This window comes from Nelumbo nucifera, chromosome 3 (genome assembly GCF_055504915.1).
Source record: "Nelumbo nucifera cultivar China Antique chromosome 3, China Antique-T2T, whole genome shotgun sequence".
NCBI classification, from domain to species: Eukaryota; Viridiplantae; Streptophyta; class Magnoliopsida; order Proteales; family Nelumbonaceae; genus Nelumbo; species Nelumbo nucifera.
The window spans coordinates 39,963,125-39,984,262 of record NC_142651.1 but is presented as its reverse complement, the minus strand read 5'-3'; the positions used below and the strand labels follow the sequence as shown (position 1 = coordinate 39,984,262).

At 40.0% G+C, this 21,138-nt stretch overlaps 1 protein-coding gene across 4 annotated transcripts in view; it reads right to left on the bottom strand.

The window, feature by feature from the left end:
• Positions 1-17,653, bottom strand: part of LOC104604008 (histone-lysine N-methyltransferase ATX4-like) — a 33,702-nt gene extending 16,049 nt beyond the window's left edge. For 3 of the 4 annotated variants that reach the window (XR_736312.3, XM_010268216.3, XM_088902176.1), the window contains exons 1-12: positions 16,059-17,613; positions 15,907-15,962; positions 15,605-15,818; positions 15,049-15,177; positions 14,860-14,928; positions 14,710-14,778; positions 14,492-14,583; positions 14,275-14,367; positions 10,466-10,601; positions 8,776-8,881; positions 8,432-8,531; positions 8,210-8,334 (exon numbers count right to left, since the gene is read on the bottom strand). Coding sequence is in view for 3 of the 4 variants with exons in the window: in XM_010268216.3 (XP_010266518.1) it covers positions 8,210-8,334; positions 8,432-8,531; positions 8,776-8,881; positions 10,466-10,601; positions 14,275-14,367; positions 14,492-14,583; positions 14,710-14,778; positions 14,860-14,928; positions 15,049-15,177; positions 15,605-15,818; positions 15,907-15,962; positions 16,059-17,102 (2,233 nt within the window). In the remaining variant the exon portion in view is untranslated. Of the gene's footprint in view, positions 1-8,209; positions 8,335-8,431; positions 8,532-8,775; positions 8,882-10,465; positions 10,602-14,274; positions 14,368-14,491; positions 14,584-14,709; positions 14,779-14,859; positions 14,929-15,048; positions 15,178-15,604; positions 15,819-15,906; positions 15,963-16,058 lie in introns of all 4 variants that reach the window. The other variant, XM_010268215.3, reaches the window with a different exon arrangement.
• Positions 17,654-21,138: the final 3,485 nt, after the last annotated feature.

Here is a 21,138-nt window from a genome sequence, read left to right as displayed (position 1 = left end):
GCACCCGCTTTGTATCTCGGGATGTCACCATTGCTGAGTTGACTCCTTTCTTTAGCATTTCTCCTGAAGGGGGAGAAATCTGAAGAGCCCTTTGCTATGTCTCCAGCTATTCCTCTTCCCATTCCTCTCGAGTCCTATCATGAGGTGTCTACTTCTCCCACTGGACCTACCTCCGATATTCCTATTCCTCCTCCTCCTCCACCTCATTCTCCTATAATTCCTCCTCCTATTCTCCAAAGGTGGTACCAAAGGTAGAAATTCAGACATGGGCAGGTTGTTTCCACTCCTACAGAAGAGCCTCTCGCTCCTCCCATCATTACTGAAGTAACAGGTCAGCCTTCTTCTGACCCATCTACAGCTTTCCCAGACCTTGACCTTCGTATTGCTCTACGCAAGGGCAAGCGGAAGTGTACAGCCCATTGTATCTCCAAACACCTGTCTTACAGCCTTCTCTCTCCTTCCTACAGTAGAAAACCTTATGTGCTGATTTCGGCCAAGCTTCTTGTGAAAGGAAGAGTAGAAAGTTGGGGATTTCAGCAAGAGACAAAGAAAAGGGAAGAAAAGAGAAGAAGGTCGACTAGGATAGATTGACTTAACCCTAGCCGCCAGCCCCTCATTCTATTTATAATTAACTTAAGTATGAGATATTACAAAGATGCCCTTAGTAGGGCAGCAACTCAACCTAAGTAATTACAACTCTTTAAAAAATAAAGACTAATGGGCCCAAGGCCCAACAACATCTTAATTTAAAAGGAAATAAACTAAACACAAGTCGGCCCACTCAACACTCCCCCTCAAGTTGGGAGTAGATGTCATACATCCCCAACTTGCGTAGATCATGCTCCAGCTTATTCTTTACAACGCCTTTTGTGAGGACAACAGCAAGCTGCAGATCAGAAGAAATGTATGGAAGACAAACTTCTCCAAAAGTTACCCTTTCTTTGATAAAATGTCTATCTACTTCAATGTGCTTAGTTCGGTCATGCGGGACTGGATTATGAGCAATATTAATTGCTGCCTAGTTATCGCAGTATAGCATCATAGGTTCTTCTGCCTGAACACCGATTTCTTCCAATAGAGAACGGATCCAGAGAAGTTCTGAAACTCCATGTGCCATGGCCCTATATTCGGCTTTTGCACTTGATCTTGCCACAACTGTTTGTTTTTTACTCTTCCATGAGACTAGGTTGCCCCCAACTAGGGTGCACTCCTGAAGTTGATCTTCTGTCATCGAGGCATCCTGCCCAGTCCGCATCTGTATAGGTCTCTAGCTTGAGCTGTCCATGATCAGTAAACAATATGCCTCTGCCTAGATGTCCCTTCAGATAAGCAAGGATCCTGTCAACTGCCTTCCAGTGCTAGTCTCGTGGAGCATGCATGTATTGGCTCACTACACTTACTGCATAGGAGATGTCCGGTCTTGTCATGCACTAGTAGCCGACTCACAAGTCTTTGGTACCTCCCAAGGTCCTTTACTAGTTCACCTTCTGATGCACTGATTCTATGGTTCTGATCAATGGGGGTGCTAGCTGCCTTTGTTCCAAGTTTCCCTGTTTCTTGGAGAAGGTCCAAGACATACTTCCTTTGAGAGATAAAAATTCCATGTTTCGATCTTGCAACTTCAATGCCTAAGAAGTATCTCAGTTCTCCAAGGTCCTTAATCTCAAATTCCTTATGCAGGTTCCTCTTCAGACTATCAATCTCACTCAGATCATTCCCAGTGACAACAATATCATCCACATAAACAATTAGGATTGACACCAAGGATCCCCTGCGCTTCACAAACAAGGTGTGATCAGATTGAGTTTGAGTGTAGCCAAAAACAATCAGGGCCTTTCTGAATCTGTCGAACCATGCTCTAGGGGATTGTTTCAAGCCATATAGTGACTTCTTCAGCCTGCATACCTTTCCCTCTTTAGCATTATCATAAAAACCAGCTGGAAGATCCATATACACCTCTTCTTGCAGATCCCCATTTAGGAAAGCATTCGTCACATCCAGTTGAAACAAGGGCCAAGAGTATGAGGCAGCAAGAGAAAGGAGTATCCGAACAAAGGTCATCTTTGCAACTGGTGCAAAAGTCTTTAGATAATCAATGCCATAGGTCTGTGTGTATCCTTTTGCAACAAGTCTTGCCTTGTACCTCTTTATGCTTCCATCTGCCTTATACTTTCCTATGTAAACCCATCTGCATCCAACTGTCTCCTTGCCTTCTGGTAGGTCCACAATCTCCCATGTTTGATTCTTAATCAAAGCCTCCATCTCTTCTTGCATAGTTGCCTTCCACTCAGGTTTGAAGAGAGCCTCACTAACACACTTGGGTATAGACACAGAATCAAGAGAAGAGAGAAAAACACGGTAGGAAGGAGAAAGTCCACTGTAGGATAAGTATTGTGATATGCAATGAGCAGTGCACTTCCTCTTCCCTTTTCTAAGAGCAATAGAGAGATCAAGGTTATCTGTAACAGTGTTAGTGGGACCAATGGGAACTGAAATAGTAGAGGGATCAAGAGGAATACCTGGATCTGTATCAACCGAATCTAGAGTCTCCAAGGGATCGACAAGAAGTGGTGTGAGTTCTGCTATAGTGGAATCAACCTCCTTATGAAGTCTCTGCCGTGAGTAATACTGTGAGACGGAACGCAAAGGGGGGTGGGGGGGGGGCAAGGTAGGTGACATCGAATGGTTGTCAAGCACAGTAGTAGGCACAGAAACTGGAACTGGAAGAGGGATAGACTGTTGACTTAATTCCCCAAAACACTCCCCCTGAGAAGGATTCCTTGAGAAGAAGTATGTAGATTCGAAAAAAGTGATGTCCATAGTAACAAACCGGTTCCCAGAGACTGGATCATAGCAGCGGTACCCTTTCTGATTCTCTGCATATCCAAGGAAGACACATTTCTTTGCCTTGGGATCAAGCTTCGAACGGTAAGGACCAAGAATATGCGCAAAGCAGACACACCCAAACACCCTTAGAGGAATATGAAACATCTCCCCCTGAGGAAAAAGAAGGCTGAATGGAGTGCTGAATCCAAGTATACGAGAAGGCATCATGTTAATCAGATATACTGCCGTGAGAACAGCATCACCCCAAAAACGAACCGGAACTGTCGTTGTGATCATCATGCTTCTTGCCGTCTCAACAATGTGTCTGTTCTTTCTCTCTGCAACACCATTCTGCTGTGGACTGTAGGAGCAGCTACTCTGATGGACAACACCATACTCCAACAGATATGAGGCAAGATGTCTCTCAAAATATTCCCTAGCATTGTCAGATCTGAACATCTTGATTCTAGTTCCAAACTGTGTTAATACCATCTGATGGAATTGTCTCACCAAGGATGGAACCTCATCACGTGATTTCATCAAGTAAATCCAGGAATATCGAGAGAAATCATCCACAAATAAGAGAAAATAGCGATAGCCGCCCATAGAGGGAACATGATAAGGGCCCCACACATCCGAATGAATAACATCAAAAAAAGAAGAACATCTTTTATTACTTGGTTTAAAAGAGTGTCTACAATGCTTTCCAAGTTCACAACCTTCACACTTCAACCTTGACAGACTCACAGACAAACAGTTTTGGAAACAAAGAACTTAAAGAAGAAAAAGACAAATGGTCCAGATAATTATGCCAAAGTATAATCTGATCCACAAGTTTTGACTCACTGCCCTTGCAAACATGATGACTTTGGTGAATTGGAAGAGTATCTAGGAGGTAGATTCCATTCACTTCACGACCACTCTCAATCGTCCTCTTTGAATCCAGATCCTGCAAAGTACAATGTCCAGGAGAAAAAATTACTGAGCAGTTCAGATTCTTAGTCAAACTACTAACAGATAACAAGTTGGTGCTCAATCTAGGAACATGGAGGATAGAGGGTAAACAAATGGAATCATTAATCTTGACAAATCCCTTCCCAGCAATAGGAACAAGGGATCCATCAGCTGTGGAGACCCTATCTCTACCAGAACTGAGCTGGTAGGAGGAGAAAATGGTGGAGCAATGGGTCATGTGCTCTGAGGCTCCAGAGTCTATAATCCAAGGAGATCTCTCCTTACCTGAAGCAGAAACATAGTTTACAGTGACATGTGGACTACCTGTGTGGGCAAGGGAGGTAGAGTGAGTTCCACCTGTGCTACCTGTACCTTGTTGTCCGGTTGCGGCTGAATTGGAACTAGTTGTATCCCTCTGATTCAGAAGTAACCCAAACCTCTCAAGCTCGGCCCTTACTGCAGCAGCTGCAACAGACTCCAAGGCAGTTGTAGTAGGGGGGGCGGAGTGTCACCAGTAACTGCCATATGTGCATTTCCTTTCTTATTCTTCAATCTGGTTAGCACAAGATGTGGGTGAAGCTTCCAGCAAGTATCTCTTGTATGCTTCGATTTCTTATAGTAGTCACAGACTAAGTCCCTTTTGTCTTCCTTCTTGTTCTCATTGCCATTTTGTTTAGGTTTCACAGCACTTACCATAGCAGACTGATCAGTCATGAGATTCTTCATCATTACATCCCTCCTGCACTCCTCCCCTGACACGAATGCATATGCTTGGGAGAGAGTGACACTGTCCCTGGAAAGAAGATGGTGTTGTGCAATGTCATACTCAGGGTTAAGGCCAGCAAGGAATTCGAACACCCTATACTTCTCTAAGTGTCTTTGATAGGTAGCTGCATCCTTGGTGGTTTCCCAAGCAAAGGTCTCTAAATGATCAATCTCCTGCCACAGGGTCTTAAGGACTGAAAAATAAGCTGCAACAGATCTATCTCCCTGCCTAGTAGCAATAATCTGATTTCTTAGTTGATAAGCCCTAGCAACATTCTCCTTCTGTGAATAGGTCTCTGCCACCCCATCCCATATCTCCTTAGCAGTGTTTGCCCATAAAAAGTTTTTACTTATATGTGGCAACATAGAATTACACAACCATGTCATTACCATATAATTTTCTTGCACCCACCGGGAGTTGCCAGTTTCGGGTTTTACCTCTTCACCAGTAATATACCCCAATTTTCCACGAGCCCCAATGGCCATCTTTGCAGATTGGGACCATTCCAAGTAATTTGTACCATCCAACCTAACTGTAGTAATGGTTCCGGCTCCGAAGGGGTCTCCAGTACCTCCTCCCACTGGTCTCATTTCATTCCCGGGCTTATATTCCACTCTGTGTCCCTCCATGTGTCTCAAAGAGGTACAGAAAACAGCTAAAAAATGCAACAAGAATAAACAAAATACCTTCTGGAACCAACGACACTCCTTTGGTGTCCTGGACTTTCTTCCCACAAAAGATTCCTTTTCGGTGGGATGGGGAGAAGAAAGAGAAGAAGCAACCGCCCTCTCTAGAGGGCCTCCAAACCACATGGAACTTGAATCGCCCCTTACAAAAAACCCAGAGGAACCCTAAAAAAATAGGGCGCCACTACCTAGGTCAAAATTGAAGAGTCCAACAAAATCAGGACTCTTCCCTTTCTCCAGTTTTTCCTGGTTCTGATGAGAAACCCTAGACCAGCTATAGGGCATACAGATCCACCAAGAAAATCCAAAAACTGGGCTTACCTGAAAGCTTCAATCAACCTCTTAAATCTCCATGCAGTCGACCGATCTAGGGCTGCAGGAACGAATCTCTTCAAGAACCTTCAACCCGCTCTGATACCAAGTAGAAAACCTTATGTGCTGATTTCGGCCAAGCTTCTTGTGAAAGGAAGAGTAGAAAGTTGGGGATTTCAGCAAGAGACAAAGGAAAGGGAAGAAAAGAGAAGAAGGTCGACTAGGATAGATTGACTTAACCCTAGCCGCCGGCCCCTCATTCTATTTATAATTAACTTAAGTATGAGATATTACAAAGATGCCCTTAGTAGGGCAGCAACTCAACCTAAGTAATTACAACTCTTTAAAAAATAAAGACTAATGGGCCCAAGGCCCAACAACATCTTAATTTAAAAGGAAATAAACTAAACACAAGTCGGCCCACTCAACACCTACTACTCTTTTCTTGCATTTGTTTCTTCCCATGTGATACCCAGGTCCGTACCGGAAGCCTTATCTCAACCTGAATGGAGGGATGCTATGATGGCTGAACTGGATGCTTTGCATAAGAACCATACATGGGATATTGTTGACTTTCCTGAAGGAAAGGAACCAGTGGGTTGTAAATGGGTGTTTACCATTAAATATCATTCTGATGGCTCTATTGAGAGGTTTAAGGCTAGGCTGGTTGCTAAGGGCTACACTCAAATGTATGGCATTGACTATCTTGAGACATTTGCTCCTATCGCTAAGATGACCTCAGTCAGAGTTTTGATATCTCTAACCGCTACACCAGTTTGATGTTAAAAATGCCTTGTTGAATGGAGATCTGCATGAAGAGGTCTATAAGTCTTTGCCTCCAGGGGTGTATGGGAAGGAAATGCAAGGCAAGGTGTGTAAACTGCAGAAATCTATTTATGGTCTCAAACAGTCTCCTCGGGCTTGGTTTGAGAGGTTTAGGGCTGCTCTTGTCTCCTTTAGCTACACACAAACTCAATCTGATCATACCCTGTTCTTGAAGACAAATGGCTCTCTGGTGACCTTTTTGATAGTTTATGTTGATGATATTGTGGTCACGGGTAATGACACTCAAGATGTCAGTAAACTAAAATGGTTTCTCAACTCTGAATTTGAGATCAAGGATTTGGGAGATCTTCGGTATTTTTTGGGCATTGAAGTTGGCTAGATCTAAGGATGGTATCTTCATTTCTAAGCGTAAATATGTCCTTGACCTCCTTGCTGAGACTGGTAAACTTGGAGCTAAACCAATCTCCACTCCTATTGATCCTAATCATAAACTTTCTGCTGCAGATGGTGAGCTTTTATTTGATAAGGGGGTGTTTCAGAGACTGTTTGGAAAGTTGTTATATCTTTGCATGACTCGGCCAAATATTTCCTATGCAATAAGTGTTATTAGTCAATCTATGCATTCTCATAGAGATACCCATTTAGCTGCTGCAAAAAGGGTTCTGTGTTACTTGAAAGGTACTCCAGGGAAATGTATTCTTTTTGCTAAACATGGACACATGAAGCTGGAAGCTTTAACTAATGCTGATTGGGCAGGATGTATTGATGATAGGAGATCCACCTCAGGCTATTGTGCTCTATCGCTGGGAACATTGTGTCATGGAGGAGTAAGAAATAGTCTGTAGTTGCTAGATCCTCAGCTGAATCAGAATACAGGGCAATGGCACATGGTATGTCATAATTACTATGGCGACGATCCCTTCTAGAAGAATTGGGGGTTGACTACGAGAAGCCAATGATGTTCTACTGTGACAACCAAGCAGCTATCAACATTGCACATAATCTTGTTCAACATGACAGAACTAAGCACATTGAGGTTGACAGACATTTTATAAGGGAAAGAGTTTCCTCGGGAGAAGTTTGTTTGCCATTCATCACATCAGACGAGCAACTGGCTGATATCTTGACCAAGGGAGTTCCAAGAGGGAAAATGACACTATATATAAGCAAGCTGGGCATGATTGACATCTATGCTCAGCTTGAGGGGGAGTGTAAAGAGACTGGGCTGAATGGGTCCTAGTATCTTCTCTTGTAATATTTTTTCTTTTATTGTTGGCTAATGGGCCTGTTATTTCTTTTTGTTTAATCTCTTTATGTTACTGCTTAGCTGGCCGCCCACTTAAGGGCATACTTGTCATTACTCTAACTTTAATTCTTAATAAAAAAAGGATTAGAGGAGAAAGGGAAGATAATTCAATTCTTCTTCTTCTTCCTTCTCTTTTCACCATCTTCTTCTCGTGTTGCTGCTCTTACTTCTCTTCTTCATTTTTCTTCTAATCTTCAAATTTACACCTAATATTTGAGGACTGATTTACATCTGAAACCCCTTATCTTCAAATTCAGGGTGAGCAAAAACCCATTTCAGCATCAAATATCTTTCAACTAATAGAAGCTTTCATATATCTAAAAGGAAATATGCATGCATTACAAACGAAAGCACATATAGGTCATAATACAAAAGAGGAAACATATAAAATTAATAGGAAAGCAGGTAGCAAATCCATCCAATTGATCTTTGGTCTTAACCCAAAAAATGTTTCAAATCCTAGAGCTACACTCATTTAACTGTTCTGGAAATTGTACAAATATACAAGACATCAAAAACACCAAATAACAATAGTGCTCAAGTCAGGATTTCCCATAAAGATAGAGAACATGCCTTTTACAGGACAAAGGCAACATTCCCGTTTGACCTCGGGTGTTTCACATGCTCTACAAACCCACGAAGTGAAATCACAAACATTTCTTGCTCCATAGCATTCTTGGTGGACTGCAATTTGACATCTGTGACAAATAGCCACAAGTCAAATGATTTAATTTCATGTACTTCAGTCAAAATACTTATATGAAAAAACCTTCTGGAAACAAATAATTGGGCTACCTATTGCAGATAATTATTTTATTGTATTCCCAATCTTCAACCCATCGACAGATAGCACATCGTTCTGTTGTCCACTTTGCAAATACGGGCTCATACTTCTCTGTCACAGTGAAATGGTCAAGTTACATAAATGCAAAGGATCTCAGCTGCTAGTACAGCCACAAGAAACTTAATCAAAAGGAGAAGACTGTTATAGGAAGAACCAGCTCATTCAGGGCCATACTTTCTATCAAAGTGAAATCAGAATATTACTAACGTAATAGAGTTGAACTATATAAAGAATCTTCGATGCAGGTACCGCCAAGAGAAATACAAAGTCGGGTGGAAATATGACAAAAAATTACCTTGCAAGAAATCTAGCAGTTTCTGTTTCCTTAACTTTGGAGAAGACCGTTTAAAAGGATTTACAGAAACAAGAGAACGCTCATGATACTCTGCCATTTGGAACATCTGCAAATTTAACAAAATTAATGTGAAAAAGTGCTTATTATAAAGGAAGATTACTTGATCACTAAGACAATCCACTCAACAATTGAAGATAAAAAGGGATAAAATGCTGCATCAAAACAGAGCTGAAATGCAAAAGACCCTTGTGGTTTATGTGAAAATATATATTGAAAGGTTCTTTAGATTGTAATTAGTGATACTCAATTTCAATGACTGTTCATTAAAGAAGCCGGGTCTTTCAAGGTGAGGAGCCTTCAGGATTCAGAATGAAAAAACATGCAAGCTTTTTGGGTCTCATAGGATTTAGGGACTCCCTTCAAGCAGAAATTAAAACCTACCTTACAAGGTTTGAGATTGATGACAACAATGAGTTCTTGGCATATTTAGGGGATTCAGAAACAGTAATTGGGTGGTTCAGGAGGAAGTGATGGCCCATGGCTTTTAATGCACCACATTAGAGAGCTAGAGTTTTGGCATCTAGAGCAAACAGCTTGTTCAGGTATATGGAGATCAACAAACTCTCCTCAAAGAGAACCCAGATAGAGTTGTGGGAGAGCATTGATGCATTGGAGTGCTACAATTCCAGAATAATGCCTCAATAGCATTTGTTTATTTTTCAATTTTTAGAAAACCAGACTGGAGCAGTGAGTTGGGCTGGTTAAACTGTGACCCGGGCCCCAAGCTGGTTTGATCATACCCTAAAACCGTTGTCACCAAAAAAGGCCAAAAATGGCAGGTTGCCCAGTCCAACATGAGAACTGGTGAACCAGTCCTGGTTTCATAAAACTGGCCAGTCTTTTGTCAACTTTTTCTATCTATATGCAAACTTCCTAGAGGCCATAACTATGTAGTCAGTTGCCCAATTGTGATGATTTTTTTTATTTTGGGTAACTTTTCATGATCTACGCATTCCAATGTGACAAAGGCACCTTGCCCCACTATTTTACCAAAAATGACTTTTTTGGCCTCAAATCTCAATTTTTCGTATAAAAAATTAAAACTAGAATAAAAAATATATGTTAGAGCACAATGTAATTATATATTTTGTTATATGTTTGTAATTAATATTATTTATGTATATATTAAATAATTATGCATAATTGCATATTACATAGTACATACATTATATAAATTTTTAATTTATTATGTCATGTTTTGTTTTGAAGATAAATAAAGAAGAAAATTTATTAAGACAATACAAAGCAAGGTGATGAGCAATCATAGCTTTATTTATTATGTCATCATGGTTCAACCTCAGTTGAACTTCTCCACTTTCGGTTCAATGCCCAGTCTGGTTCTCTGAACAATGTTATATATGCATGCCAGTAATGACATTTTAAAATTTTAAAAAAAAAAAAAAAAGCTACCAAAGATGTCTTTTGTCGTATGCTAAGCAGTCAGCATAAAAAGCAATTTGTTTAAAATATAATCTGATTTTGTAAATGACAAGATCCAAAGATGTGCGAAAAAAAGCATTACAATCATAGTGTTGACCATGAGATTTGACATCAAAGTTCTAATTATTAATCCAAAGAGGAAAGAATATGGTAGGATGCTGAAAGTAACAGGATACAATCAAATACAAACCCATTGTTCCAATGGTAGCATTAAACCTTTGACTTTAACACTTGTCTTCCAATTTTTCTTTTTGGAACCTGTATGTCGCTCCCAATCACTAAGAGATCGCTTTTCCTTCCCACATGACCCACAATTACAAACAACTCTGAAATAGAAATTAAGCAAATATTAATAAGTTAATTTCTCGATCTCAAAATTGAAATGAGGCCAATTATTTTGCATAGCATAAACCAAGGTTCCAAACTTCAAGAATCAACAAAATCTGGCTTTTCAAAGCCGAAAATATGTCCAACAAGTAACTTTAATAGCCAAGCCTTCAATTATCACTACTTGAAGTGGGATTAAGCCTCTCATTTTCTCACATACCTTAATAAAGCCAATTAATTGGCCAATATGATGGTATGTGGTGATTTTTAAATTGAATTTGGGAATATGTAATTTTTCTTGTGATCATTTATCCCTCTTTTCTTATGCTATTTTTCTTTATTAAAATAAATAAGGCATAATAATTACTTCAAAATGGGCCTCATGTCTGTGTCAGCCCCTTCATTTTTGACGATGAATTCCTTATCCAGCACTTTGTTCATGCCATGCAATGAAGCGTAAGTCATGTAAAAGCTAATTCACACTTTCACCTCAGGTACACGAATCCTCTTTCATATTTCATTCTATCAATAGCTATATCTTTTTTTAATGAATTTCTATCAATAGCTATATCCTCTACCAAATTGTTAGTTGTTAGGTCATTCCTCATAGTTTCAACTAACATACTTTACGGAACCCTAACTCTTTTATACTATCAAATTGAATCAAGTCACTCCATACTGTTACAGTATGTGAACTTGCACTCATTGTGCATGACCATATTGTCTTGGTCAATTTTTCCCTCATTTCATTACCTAGTAAGGCTAGGTTACCCCTAGGATGCAAGGAATCCACTCATTAGTCACCTCTAATTCCACATTTCTAGTATTGACACTAAACTTACCATCCTAAAACATTTAGGTTGTTTTCGGTACCTTTGTTGTTTCTACCTGAAGCGTTTTGGGTTGATCAATACTAATTGGCATACAACCATTATTTGAGGTTGTTTATAGTTGAAAAAGGCATACCTCAAAAACGCATGTGTAGGCTGCTTGTACGTAAAATTGACTTTTCAGGTTGAAACAGCAATGGTACTAATCATTCACTTCCTGTTTACTAACTTTCCCTATACCATATACCACCAGGAGTAGCTAAAAGGCTTGAATCAAAGATGAGAAAAATCCTATGGGCCAGCTGGAAAGAAGAATTTAAATTCCACTTGGTGAAATGGGGCCAAACTTGTAAGCCATCAAGGGGAGGCTTAGGTATAAGAAAGTTAAGGTAGATGATGAAGCTCTGCCAGAAAAAAAAAATGATAAGCAAATAAGAAGCTAATAAAGATCATTTATCAAAAAAAAAAATAAGAAGCTAATAAAGATGGCAGGTTGGGAGGAATCAGCCAGCTTCTATTAAACAACTCAAGGAAATGGGCCCAAATTGAATAGATGAAAGTGCAATGAAGCAGAATGTGATTGACATGACAGACTCTTGATCTGTACCACACAGGCTGCAAAGGTTTTTAACCAGCATGCCTCTACTCCCAAGATGGTCATGGTTAAAGTTCTGTCCCTAGCTACAGTCCACAAGAAGACTGTCTTGGGTGGAGCTTGTACTTTCCATATCCAGGCACACAGGGCTACAAGATTAGAAGGAAGCTAGTGCCAGCCTGTAGCAAGATCAGGATGAGAATGAACCTAATCTATCATCACACCACTCTCTACAATTTGCTGCCCCTGGTAAAATATGATATTCATACAAGCTGGAAAGCAAGGATCTACGGCTTATACCTCCCTGTCATTCATGCTCCTTCTGAAAGAAGAAATCCAAACCAGCAAAATGGTTATGAAGATTCAATGAAGAACCACATAGTTTGTCAAGGCAGCTTATCTCAAGTAAATGTGGCACTAGAAATCTTGGTTGGGACCAAGGCAATGTTACACATAATTACAGCTGTGCACCATTTAAAGGGATTGCTTCAGTTCCACAGGAATTCTGTAGAGGAAATAAATATAAAATTGGGCAAGGAAATAGAATCAAATTCTGGCAGGATCATTGGTGTGATGACAATCCCCCAAAGGTCTCCTTTTCACCGCTTTATGAAATAGCCCAAAACAAAGAAGACTTGGTGAGTGATTGCTTTGAACTTCATATCAACACGGCTGTATGGTGCCCCAGAATCTAAATTTAGAAGGGAACTCAATAGTTGGGATATCCCTCTTCTCTCAGACATGTTGGATAAACTACAGGACATACCTCCGAATATGGATCAGATTGACAGAAGGGTAAAGAAGTGGCACAGATCTGGATCGTTCTCAGTAAATCCATGCTCAAACACCTGAATTCTGAGTCTGCAGGTTTCTTCCTGGCTGATAGAATTTGGGTCCCAGACCTACCTTCTAAAGTGGCAGCCTTCTTAGCCTGGACAGCTGCCCTGGAGAAAAACCTCACTGCTGACATCCTGTTAAAAGAGGTATTCCCTTAAACAGTCCCATTTGTGTGCTTTGCTCTGGGGACAATAAATCTGTAAACCATCTTTTACTGCACCGCAAATTCTCTAGTTCTCTTTGACTGGCTGCTTTAAAGTGTTTTAGGGTGGTAGGATGCTCCCCAGTATCTATTCTGGCCATATTCAGTGAATGGTACCTCGGCGGGCTAAGTAAAAAAAGGGGCAAATTATTATGGAAAATGTGCCCAGCTGCTATAATTTGGATTCTATGGAGTGAAAGAAACGATAGAATCTTTAAAGGTCAATCCAATCAGAAGAGAAAGTAATGAACAGGTTCACGGGTACCCTAACCCTATGTTCTTAGCTTGGAATCTTCAAACAATCAAACCCTTTCAAGGAATACCTTATAGTTCTTTTTTTACAGAGATTCTCTTTTTGTAAACAGAATACATAGAAATGCTTAACTCTTTGTTCTGTTTGTACATTCCCATTGTGCAGTCCCTTATTGTACACAGGTCTCTCCTCTATACATTAATGAAATACTATACTTAAAACTTTTCAAAAAAAAAATGTTTTAGGTAGAAACAGCAAAGGTACCAAATACAACCTTAGTAGCACAGTTGGAATAATGTATTTTAGACTAACAGTGGGTCCAAAACCAAGAAAAAAATTATTGAAATTTGAAAACATTCAAACTCTGATATGCAGAGCATGTTCAAATTTCAGATATACCATTATCTGATAAGACTCAATCCATCCACACTTCCACAGCCCTGTTTACTATAGGGGTGTCAATGGACCGGTTTTGGATTGGACCCCATCCAAACCAAAATCAATTTGGACAGATTGGATGGACCAACAGGACATATTGAATTGGACCAGTCCAGACTTAATTGTCCAAAGTATTTATTGGAATGGATTGGACCTGTTCCATCCGTAATGAATTTATATTGGATTGGGTTGGGTTGAGCCAATATCTGGTCCATTGATAGAAGATAAGAAGATAGGTGTCAACGGACCAGGTTTGGGTTAGAACTAATCTAAATTAAAACACATTTAAACAGATTGGACGGCCCAGACATTGATGGTCCAAAATATTCATTGGATTGGATTGGACCTAGCCCATTTGTAATGGACTCACATTGGACTGGATCGGATTGGACCAAATCCAGTCCAATTGACATCCCTGCTGTTTACCATAACTAATAAATATATCATTCCATTTTCTCATCAGAGATGTCTCTGAAGGTTAATAAAAGAGCCTTCTTATCAAAAGTTTGATACTTACAAATGAAGACTTGGAAAATATGTCCCATCCACGCCACAGCACATAACATCTATTTTGTCCGGCATCACAAATTGCTCAGTACTTTTGTTAGATCTGTTTCAAAAAAGTGTACAGATGCCACATGGAAATATAATTCAAAATTCCACAAGCAAAAGAGACATGGTAATTCCTGAAAAATAAGTTGTTTGAAAAAGCAAATAAGATTCTATAAGCATACTTATTCTTTTGCTGACATTTTTCTGAATCTGATAGTTCAAAGTTAAATTTTGCTTTGCAGTCGGGGCAGTAATAATCAGTGTCTTCCAGATCCTTTGACAAACAATAACCAAGTCAGTGTACCTACCTTTCAGCAAAAGGAAGAAATAGCAAGTAGAATAAAACACCATACAATAAACATTAATATTCTGATTATTCCAGTATGAGTCATGTCCAAACCTTGAAAACATTGCTGGTGATTTTGTCACACTCCGCATGAACCCATACTTTACATCCATCACAACGTACCTATTCAAGTAACAACAAAATTCATAAACAAAGTGTTATTATATTGAGAAGCATTGACCCTTCAGGTTGTAGACTGCTCACCCAACTCCCACCATCAGAATGATGCCAAATTTTCTTGCATATGCCACAATACTGTTTTGATTTTAATAACTGCAACAACAGTGAACCCAACTATGAAAATCTAGATAGGCTATTGCACATGTGCAAGTTATCTGTGAAAACAAAAGTTTTATCTGAAGTAACCATGATTAAAGATAATAGTATACGAACCCTAGCACAATGTTTACATAAAAATTGGCCTTTAGGAGTTGATCCCTTCAATTTCTTCATAGCTTTAAAGGTTATACTCAACCCACAGCCATCACAGGGCCGTGCACCTTTCTTCTCCTCAAATGCATCCTGCACAGAAATGGTTGAGAATACATGATAAAGAAAGAGAAATTTCGAACTCAGGAATTGTTAGTGCATGATAGCCATAAGTTAGCATAAACTCCAAAAGAATTGATTTTGAGATACTATTAAACAGTACGACAATGCATTGGAAACATAACAGAGAGGAGGTTCCATATATCAAAATCCAAAACTGTTGTGATGTTTCTGGTGATGTCTCAATAATCACATGTCAAATGTTCAAGTTTGTTAGAGAGAGGTTTTTATGGTGTATCTCAGCAAAGCCAGCAATTGAGAGTTTACCGGGTGGTCCAGGTCTAAGATCTACAATCGTTTTTATTATTAAAGAAAAGATTTGATAATCCCCCGTAGCAACTGTGCATAGCTTGAGAAAAGGAAGGGGGGGGGAATGACTTGAATGTGTGAAACAACTTGCCTGGTCCAGGGAGTAGCACTCTTGATCCTCGTTTGAACCAGTAGCCTCTTGAACCCCTCTAGGAATAGATTGATCATAAGTTGGTTGTCCAGCCACCACATTCATATCCTCCGCAGGCACTTCCATAAAACCATGTTCTGCTAAAAATGCCTCTTCTATAGCCATCCGAAAATCACTGGGTTTGCTTTTGTACAATTGGGTCTGCCCCTGAAATCTGAATAAACAAAATTTGTGGAATCAAAAGCTGTATTTCTTGCACTCAATGTCACAGAAAAAGAAAAACAAAACTCAATGCTACAAACCTGTCCAAATAATCTATAAATGGAAAAATCATCCCATGTTTCACCCATGCATACTCCTGCTCATCACCAGTTAATTGGAATCATAATTAAATGAGCAAATAGCGTTTTGTAAATATAAATGAAAAAAAACGCAGAGAGAGAGAGAGTCCTACCCTTTCTTTCCTATTTCTGGAGTAGCCGAAGAACATTACACAAATGGCTCCCGCAACACAAGAATTCAAAACCGTTTCAGGAGCTTGCGACATTGGATCAATAACGATAGCAGGCCAAGCAGGATACCTCTTCCCAGATTTTGCCCAAACAATGTCACCCAAAACAAAGTCCTCCGGTCTATAGAAACCCTTTCGTTTCTCGCTGTTCTCCTTAGTTGGTTTATATTCGCCTGTCAATTCAAGCTCCTTAAGTTCTTCCAAGGCTGGAAACCTCTCAACTTCAACGGGAGCCTCGTGAAGAGAGGTAAGAGAACTCCGCGAGCTAGGATTCTTTCTAATATCGAAGTTCTTCGACACCGAATAACCCATCTCTTCTTCTTCCTCTTCTTCTTCTTCTACTTCTTCTTCTTCTTCCTCTTCTTCTTCTTCATCTTCTTCTTCTTGGCATTCTTCTGCGAACAACCGAGTGTACTTAGTGCTATAGTGGCCGAACTTATCCTGCTTGCGTTGTTTCTTATTAAGCCGGGTGTCAAATTTTAGGCTTTTAAAGCTAAATTTATCATTCTTAGGGACTGCAGCTTCGGTGTCGAAACCAGTTTCTAGGACACTCGATTTGGTCTTCTCTTTCTTCCACGGATGAAGAACAGAATCATTGAAGCGAGAAGGGAGCACCTGAACGCGTCCTCGAGACGTCTTGACGAGTGGTGGTCGAAAAGCCTCTGCATTCTGAATCTTCGCATTCAAACCGTCTCGTCTCTTGGACACCGACTCCGCCTCCGCGGGGTAAGAAGACAATTCGGTACACCATGAAGCCGCAACGCTACTGAACTCCTCGCCGTCATCCCGGAACCCTCTCTGGAGACCGTAACCGGTGAAAGGGAGTATCCCGGCGGCGACCTCTCCGAGTAGATCAAGAGGGTAGTACTCGTTCTCCTTCCGCTTCTTTGCGTTCCTTAAGGTCTCGTCTTCCTCGTAACCTAGCTTCTCGGCTCTGCACCGCTTGAGATTGGGCATTTTCGTTTTCAAGTTCCGTTTGATTATCATCCTCCCTAATTGCAGGAACAACGCAATAAGAAACGAAATTTCTCTCTTAAGACAGAGAGAAACCCTAATTTCACAACGAAACCCTCGAACCCGGCCACGGAATTAGGAGAAAACGAAACTCCACATTATCGATTCCGTTTCTCCTTTCATGGTAGTCCACTCCAGTAAGAAAGGGAGCAAATTTTATCTTCCAAATCAAACAGAAACCCCAGTAAAACCCCTAATTACGCCCGCGAAACCCTAAATTGGAAAAACGAACCGAAGGTCAGAGGAATTCGAGAGAGAGAACCCAATCTTTGTTAGCGGACTAATGCACAAAGACCAGTGAGAAAACAAAACTAATCTCCGAAGCGAAAAAAAAAATCAAGCAGGAAACTCGACGAATTAAGCGGGTGAAAATCCAGCAGCACCTTGAGTGACAAGACGGGAATGGAGAGGCGAAATTCGAGCAGTTAAAGGATTAGGGGATCTGTGCGGCAAGCTCCAACTGCCTCTGGGTCGAAGGGAACAATAACGTGTTTTTTTTTATATATCCTATTATATTTATTTAATAACTTTTATAAAATACAAGTAACGTGGCATCTTAGCAAATTTTTTCTTGTTCGTCTTTTGGCTCCAAACTTAAATCCAAATCGAAAAGGGTGAAAGAAAAGCGAGGGAGATCATGGAGGGGTCCGCGGGAACGGCGAATTAATGCGTAACAAATAATGCCTTTGAGCTTTGATGGACATCGCTGATCGCTCGCGTTGTGTCTCTGTTTCTCGTTCCTAAGCCTTAGCTTAGCTTACCTCCTGCGCGCGCATTATATGTGCGATGTGCCCCGGGGCCTAATCCTCTATACACATCTCAGCCATGTCTGAACTCTGAAGCTGAAACAATTCAACATCGTTTGGACTTTGGACGAGGGAAGATAGGGTAAGGAAGAGAGAAAGATGATCAGTGTGAAGAAACAGTAACGCGAACGCCAAGTGAATTGGAGAAGACCTCCGTATATGTTATTGTATCAGGGGAATTATCAATCATGTGGCACTAATAAGCTCCATATGCAGGATCATAGGAATATCCGTACAAAATGAAGCTACATCGAATCTTCGATCTGCATCAATAGGGGTCAAATCGTGGTAAGTTGATAACTCAATCCTAATGTGTTCCGCATCTTTTCTTATCCATTCGTAATTCGAACCAGTTTTTTCATCAAAACCAGGTCAGAATCATTAGACATCGCCAAGAGCTCACCACCTGCAACGCTGCAACTACATCATTGATCCATGAGTTGAGACGGAGTTTCACCATTGAGAACGTCGAATTCCGATCAGGCCCGTCTCCACTCTACAGTAGTGTGGAGCCCCTGATTTCTCTAAACCTCTCCGAATTTGTAATGCAATTTACAAACCAAAGAACACGATACAAAGGATAACACATTCAACTGCGAGTCGCTAGCGTGAACTGATTCTTACCATAACCCGGCGTGCCCGTATTTCACTGGGGGTTCGCAAAGGTGTGGTGCGGCCACGATCGCAGCAATTCAAATGGCGCGGGATGATGATGATGCTGTGTATCATTGCTAACATGCGCACCTTATGCCTTGGATCTAAACGTACGCAATTTTAAGGAGGGAAAGGGATAGATGACCCGGATCAGTTCCAACTTCCAAAGATATAGGGCCCATTTGACAAGTCTTTCCATGCAGTCTCTTTGGCTGTTTACAAGACAGGAAGACCGATTTTCGGTCAACTTCTATTTGACACGTGGAAGATTTAATTGCCAAAAGATGAAATGCCAAAAAAGACGCGAAAAGCCCATTTTGGGCTGATTTTAAGAAGCTCCAAATGAAATTTCTCGCGTCTTTTACATTTTATTCTTGTGCGGAAATATGTGCATCTGTCAAACGTACTTTGGGCTGCTCAGATCTTCATGCAAAAGTTTAATGTGTCTTTTGACTATCAGAACTACTTCTTCCCAAAAAGTGCCCAGTACTTGGACGATGTTGATCTTTTTTTGGAGGGGTGGGAGGGTTGGGGGTTGACTCTATGATGCCGAGACCAATCAAAAACCTGTTATAAGTTTTTTTCGATATAATATCTTTTCGACATAATAGTCGAACCATTTCTTTTTTATTTTTTGGGTAAAATACAACTTTTCCCCTAAAGTTTCTGACAATTATAAAAACCTCCCCTTTAATTTTATTTTAACAAAAACCTCTCCTAGACTTTTAAAGAATTTGACAAAAACCTACCTTCACTGACCCATATGGAAAACGTTAAAGTGGTGCATCATTTTTTCAAAATGTCCATTTTACCCTTTTGTAAGTTAGTTTATATACTTTTACTAAAATACCCCCATTTGAAAATCGACCAAAAATTTCCCTTCGCCCTATTTATCCTTTTCTATTCCCTAAACTAAACTGTACGAGGAATGCAGATCTTTGATCTTTCATCCAAACTCTATCGGTTCAAGAAAAGAGAAATCCTTGTCATTTCCATCCTCTTTCAATGCCCCTTCAAACTCCATCAACTCAACAAGAGACAGTCGTTGACTCTTTCACCATTGAATGCGTCTCTCTCTCTCTCTCTCTAAAGAAAAGTACTTTGAAACATGTTAAGGATGGGAGCGCTTTCACTAGATGCTAAGGTTCATCTTTTCAATCAATGGTTCATCTATTATTTAGTTGTTCTGTTCGTTGGAGATTTTTGGGCTTTCAAAGTGTCTATTTGTTAAGCCTTGCCATTTGTTTCGATGCATCTTCATCCGTTGTTTCTCGATTTTCTAGAGGAAGTCTATGTAGTATTTTGATTTCATGCGGATATGTTTATAATGTCACTAAATTGTTAATAGCACTACTCAAGTACTAGGCTTGAGGCAACTTCTTAATTTTTACTGGTTAATGATGGGAGTTGGGTTTTTGTTGATTTGTAGTGAATAATGAAATAAGGATGTCCCCATGGTGCTTATCAATATGCATAGTTGTAGCCTTGACTATAAAATCAAGATGAATTTGGGTACTTCCGCGCTTATTTTCTTTTCCCTATTAACACAATGAATTATTTGCTTCTTATTTTTTTTATCATTTTGATGTCATAATATTAATAACATTATTGTAAATGTCCAAAAGCTAAGAGAGGGAAGAGGAAGCGGAAGCAGAAGTAAAAGAGCATATTATAAGATATATTCATAGAGGCCATTTTGAGTAACCTTAATGTAATCCATTTTATAATAGAAATCCAATTTCAATTCCACATCCTCTCTCTCTCTACAATGATTCAGTTGAACATGCCTATAAATGGGCTCTTTGGTGTCTTCACAATTCTAATGGAACGATCGACTACTAACACAAGGAATGATGTAATTCTTATTTTGAATAGCTTGGATAGTATTGAGTACAGATGTTAACTAAATTCACTATCAAATCCAACGGACTACTTCCCTTGAAAAACAAGCAAACAATAAGTGTAATAGTGTATTCAGTAAAAACAAATAAAGGATTTCAGCTATTATGAAATAGAATTGTCTCTTAATCTGATCTAACAATGTTGATAGGAAATGAAAAATGCCAATTGGTAGCTGGGTCAGCATCTCACTGAGCCTAGTCCTATATGATGTTTTTATCTTGCAAGGTGGCATGGGCTTGTCACATAAGCATTGGTTGTGGGCGTAAGCAGCCACAGGGAAAATGTTGAATGGCCTTCCTTGTGGTATCCCTCCACAAAGTTTGTTTGCCTTGAAACTTGCATGCCTAAGACTCTGTAGGCCTAGAAAACTGACTGGGATCTTGCCACTAAGAGCATTGATGTCTTGCCACTAAGAGCAGTGATGGACAAGTCGAGCCATTCCAACTTTGGTAACTGGCCTAAGCTTGCAAGGATGGTGCCATTAATCTAGTTCCTTAAAACATCAAACCTTTCTAGTTCAATCAGGTTTGAGACTGAATATGGGATTTGACCTGAAATTCTGTTGCTTGCCAAGTTTAGCAGTTTCAAACCGGAACCTTCACTAAACTCTAGAATCTCACACGTGATTTTATTATTTAAGATGTCTA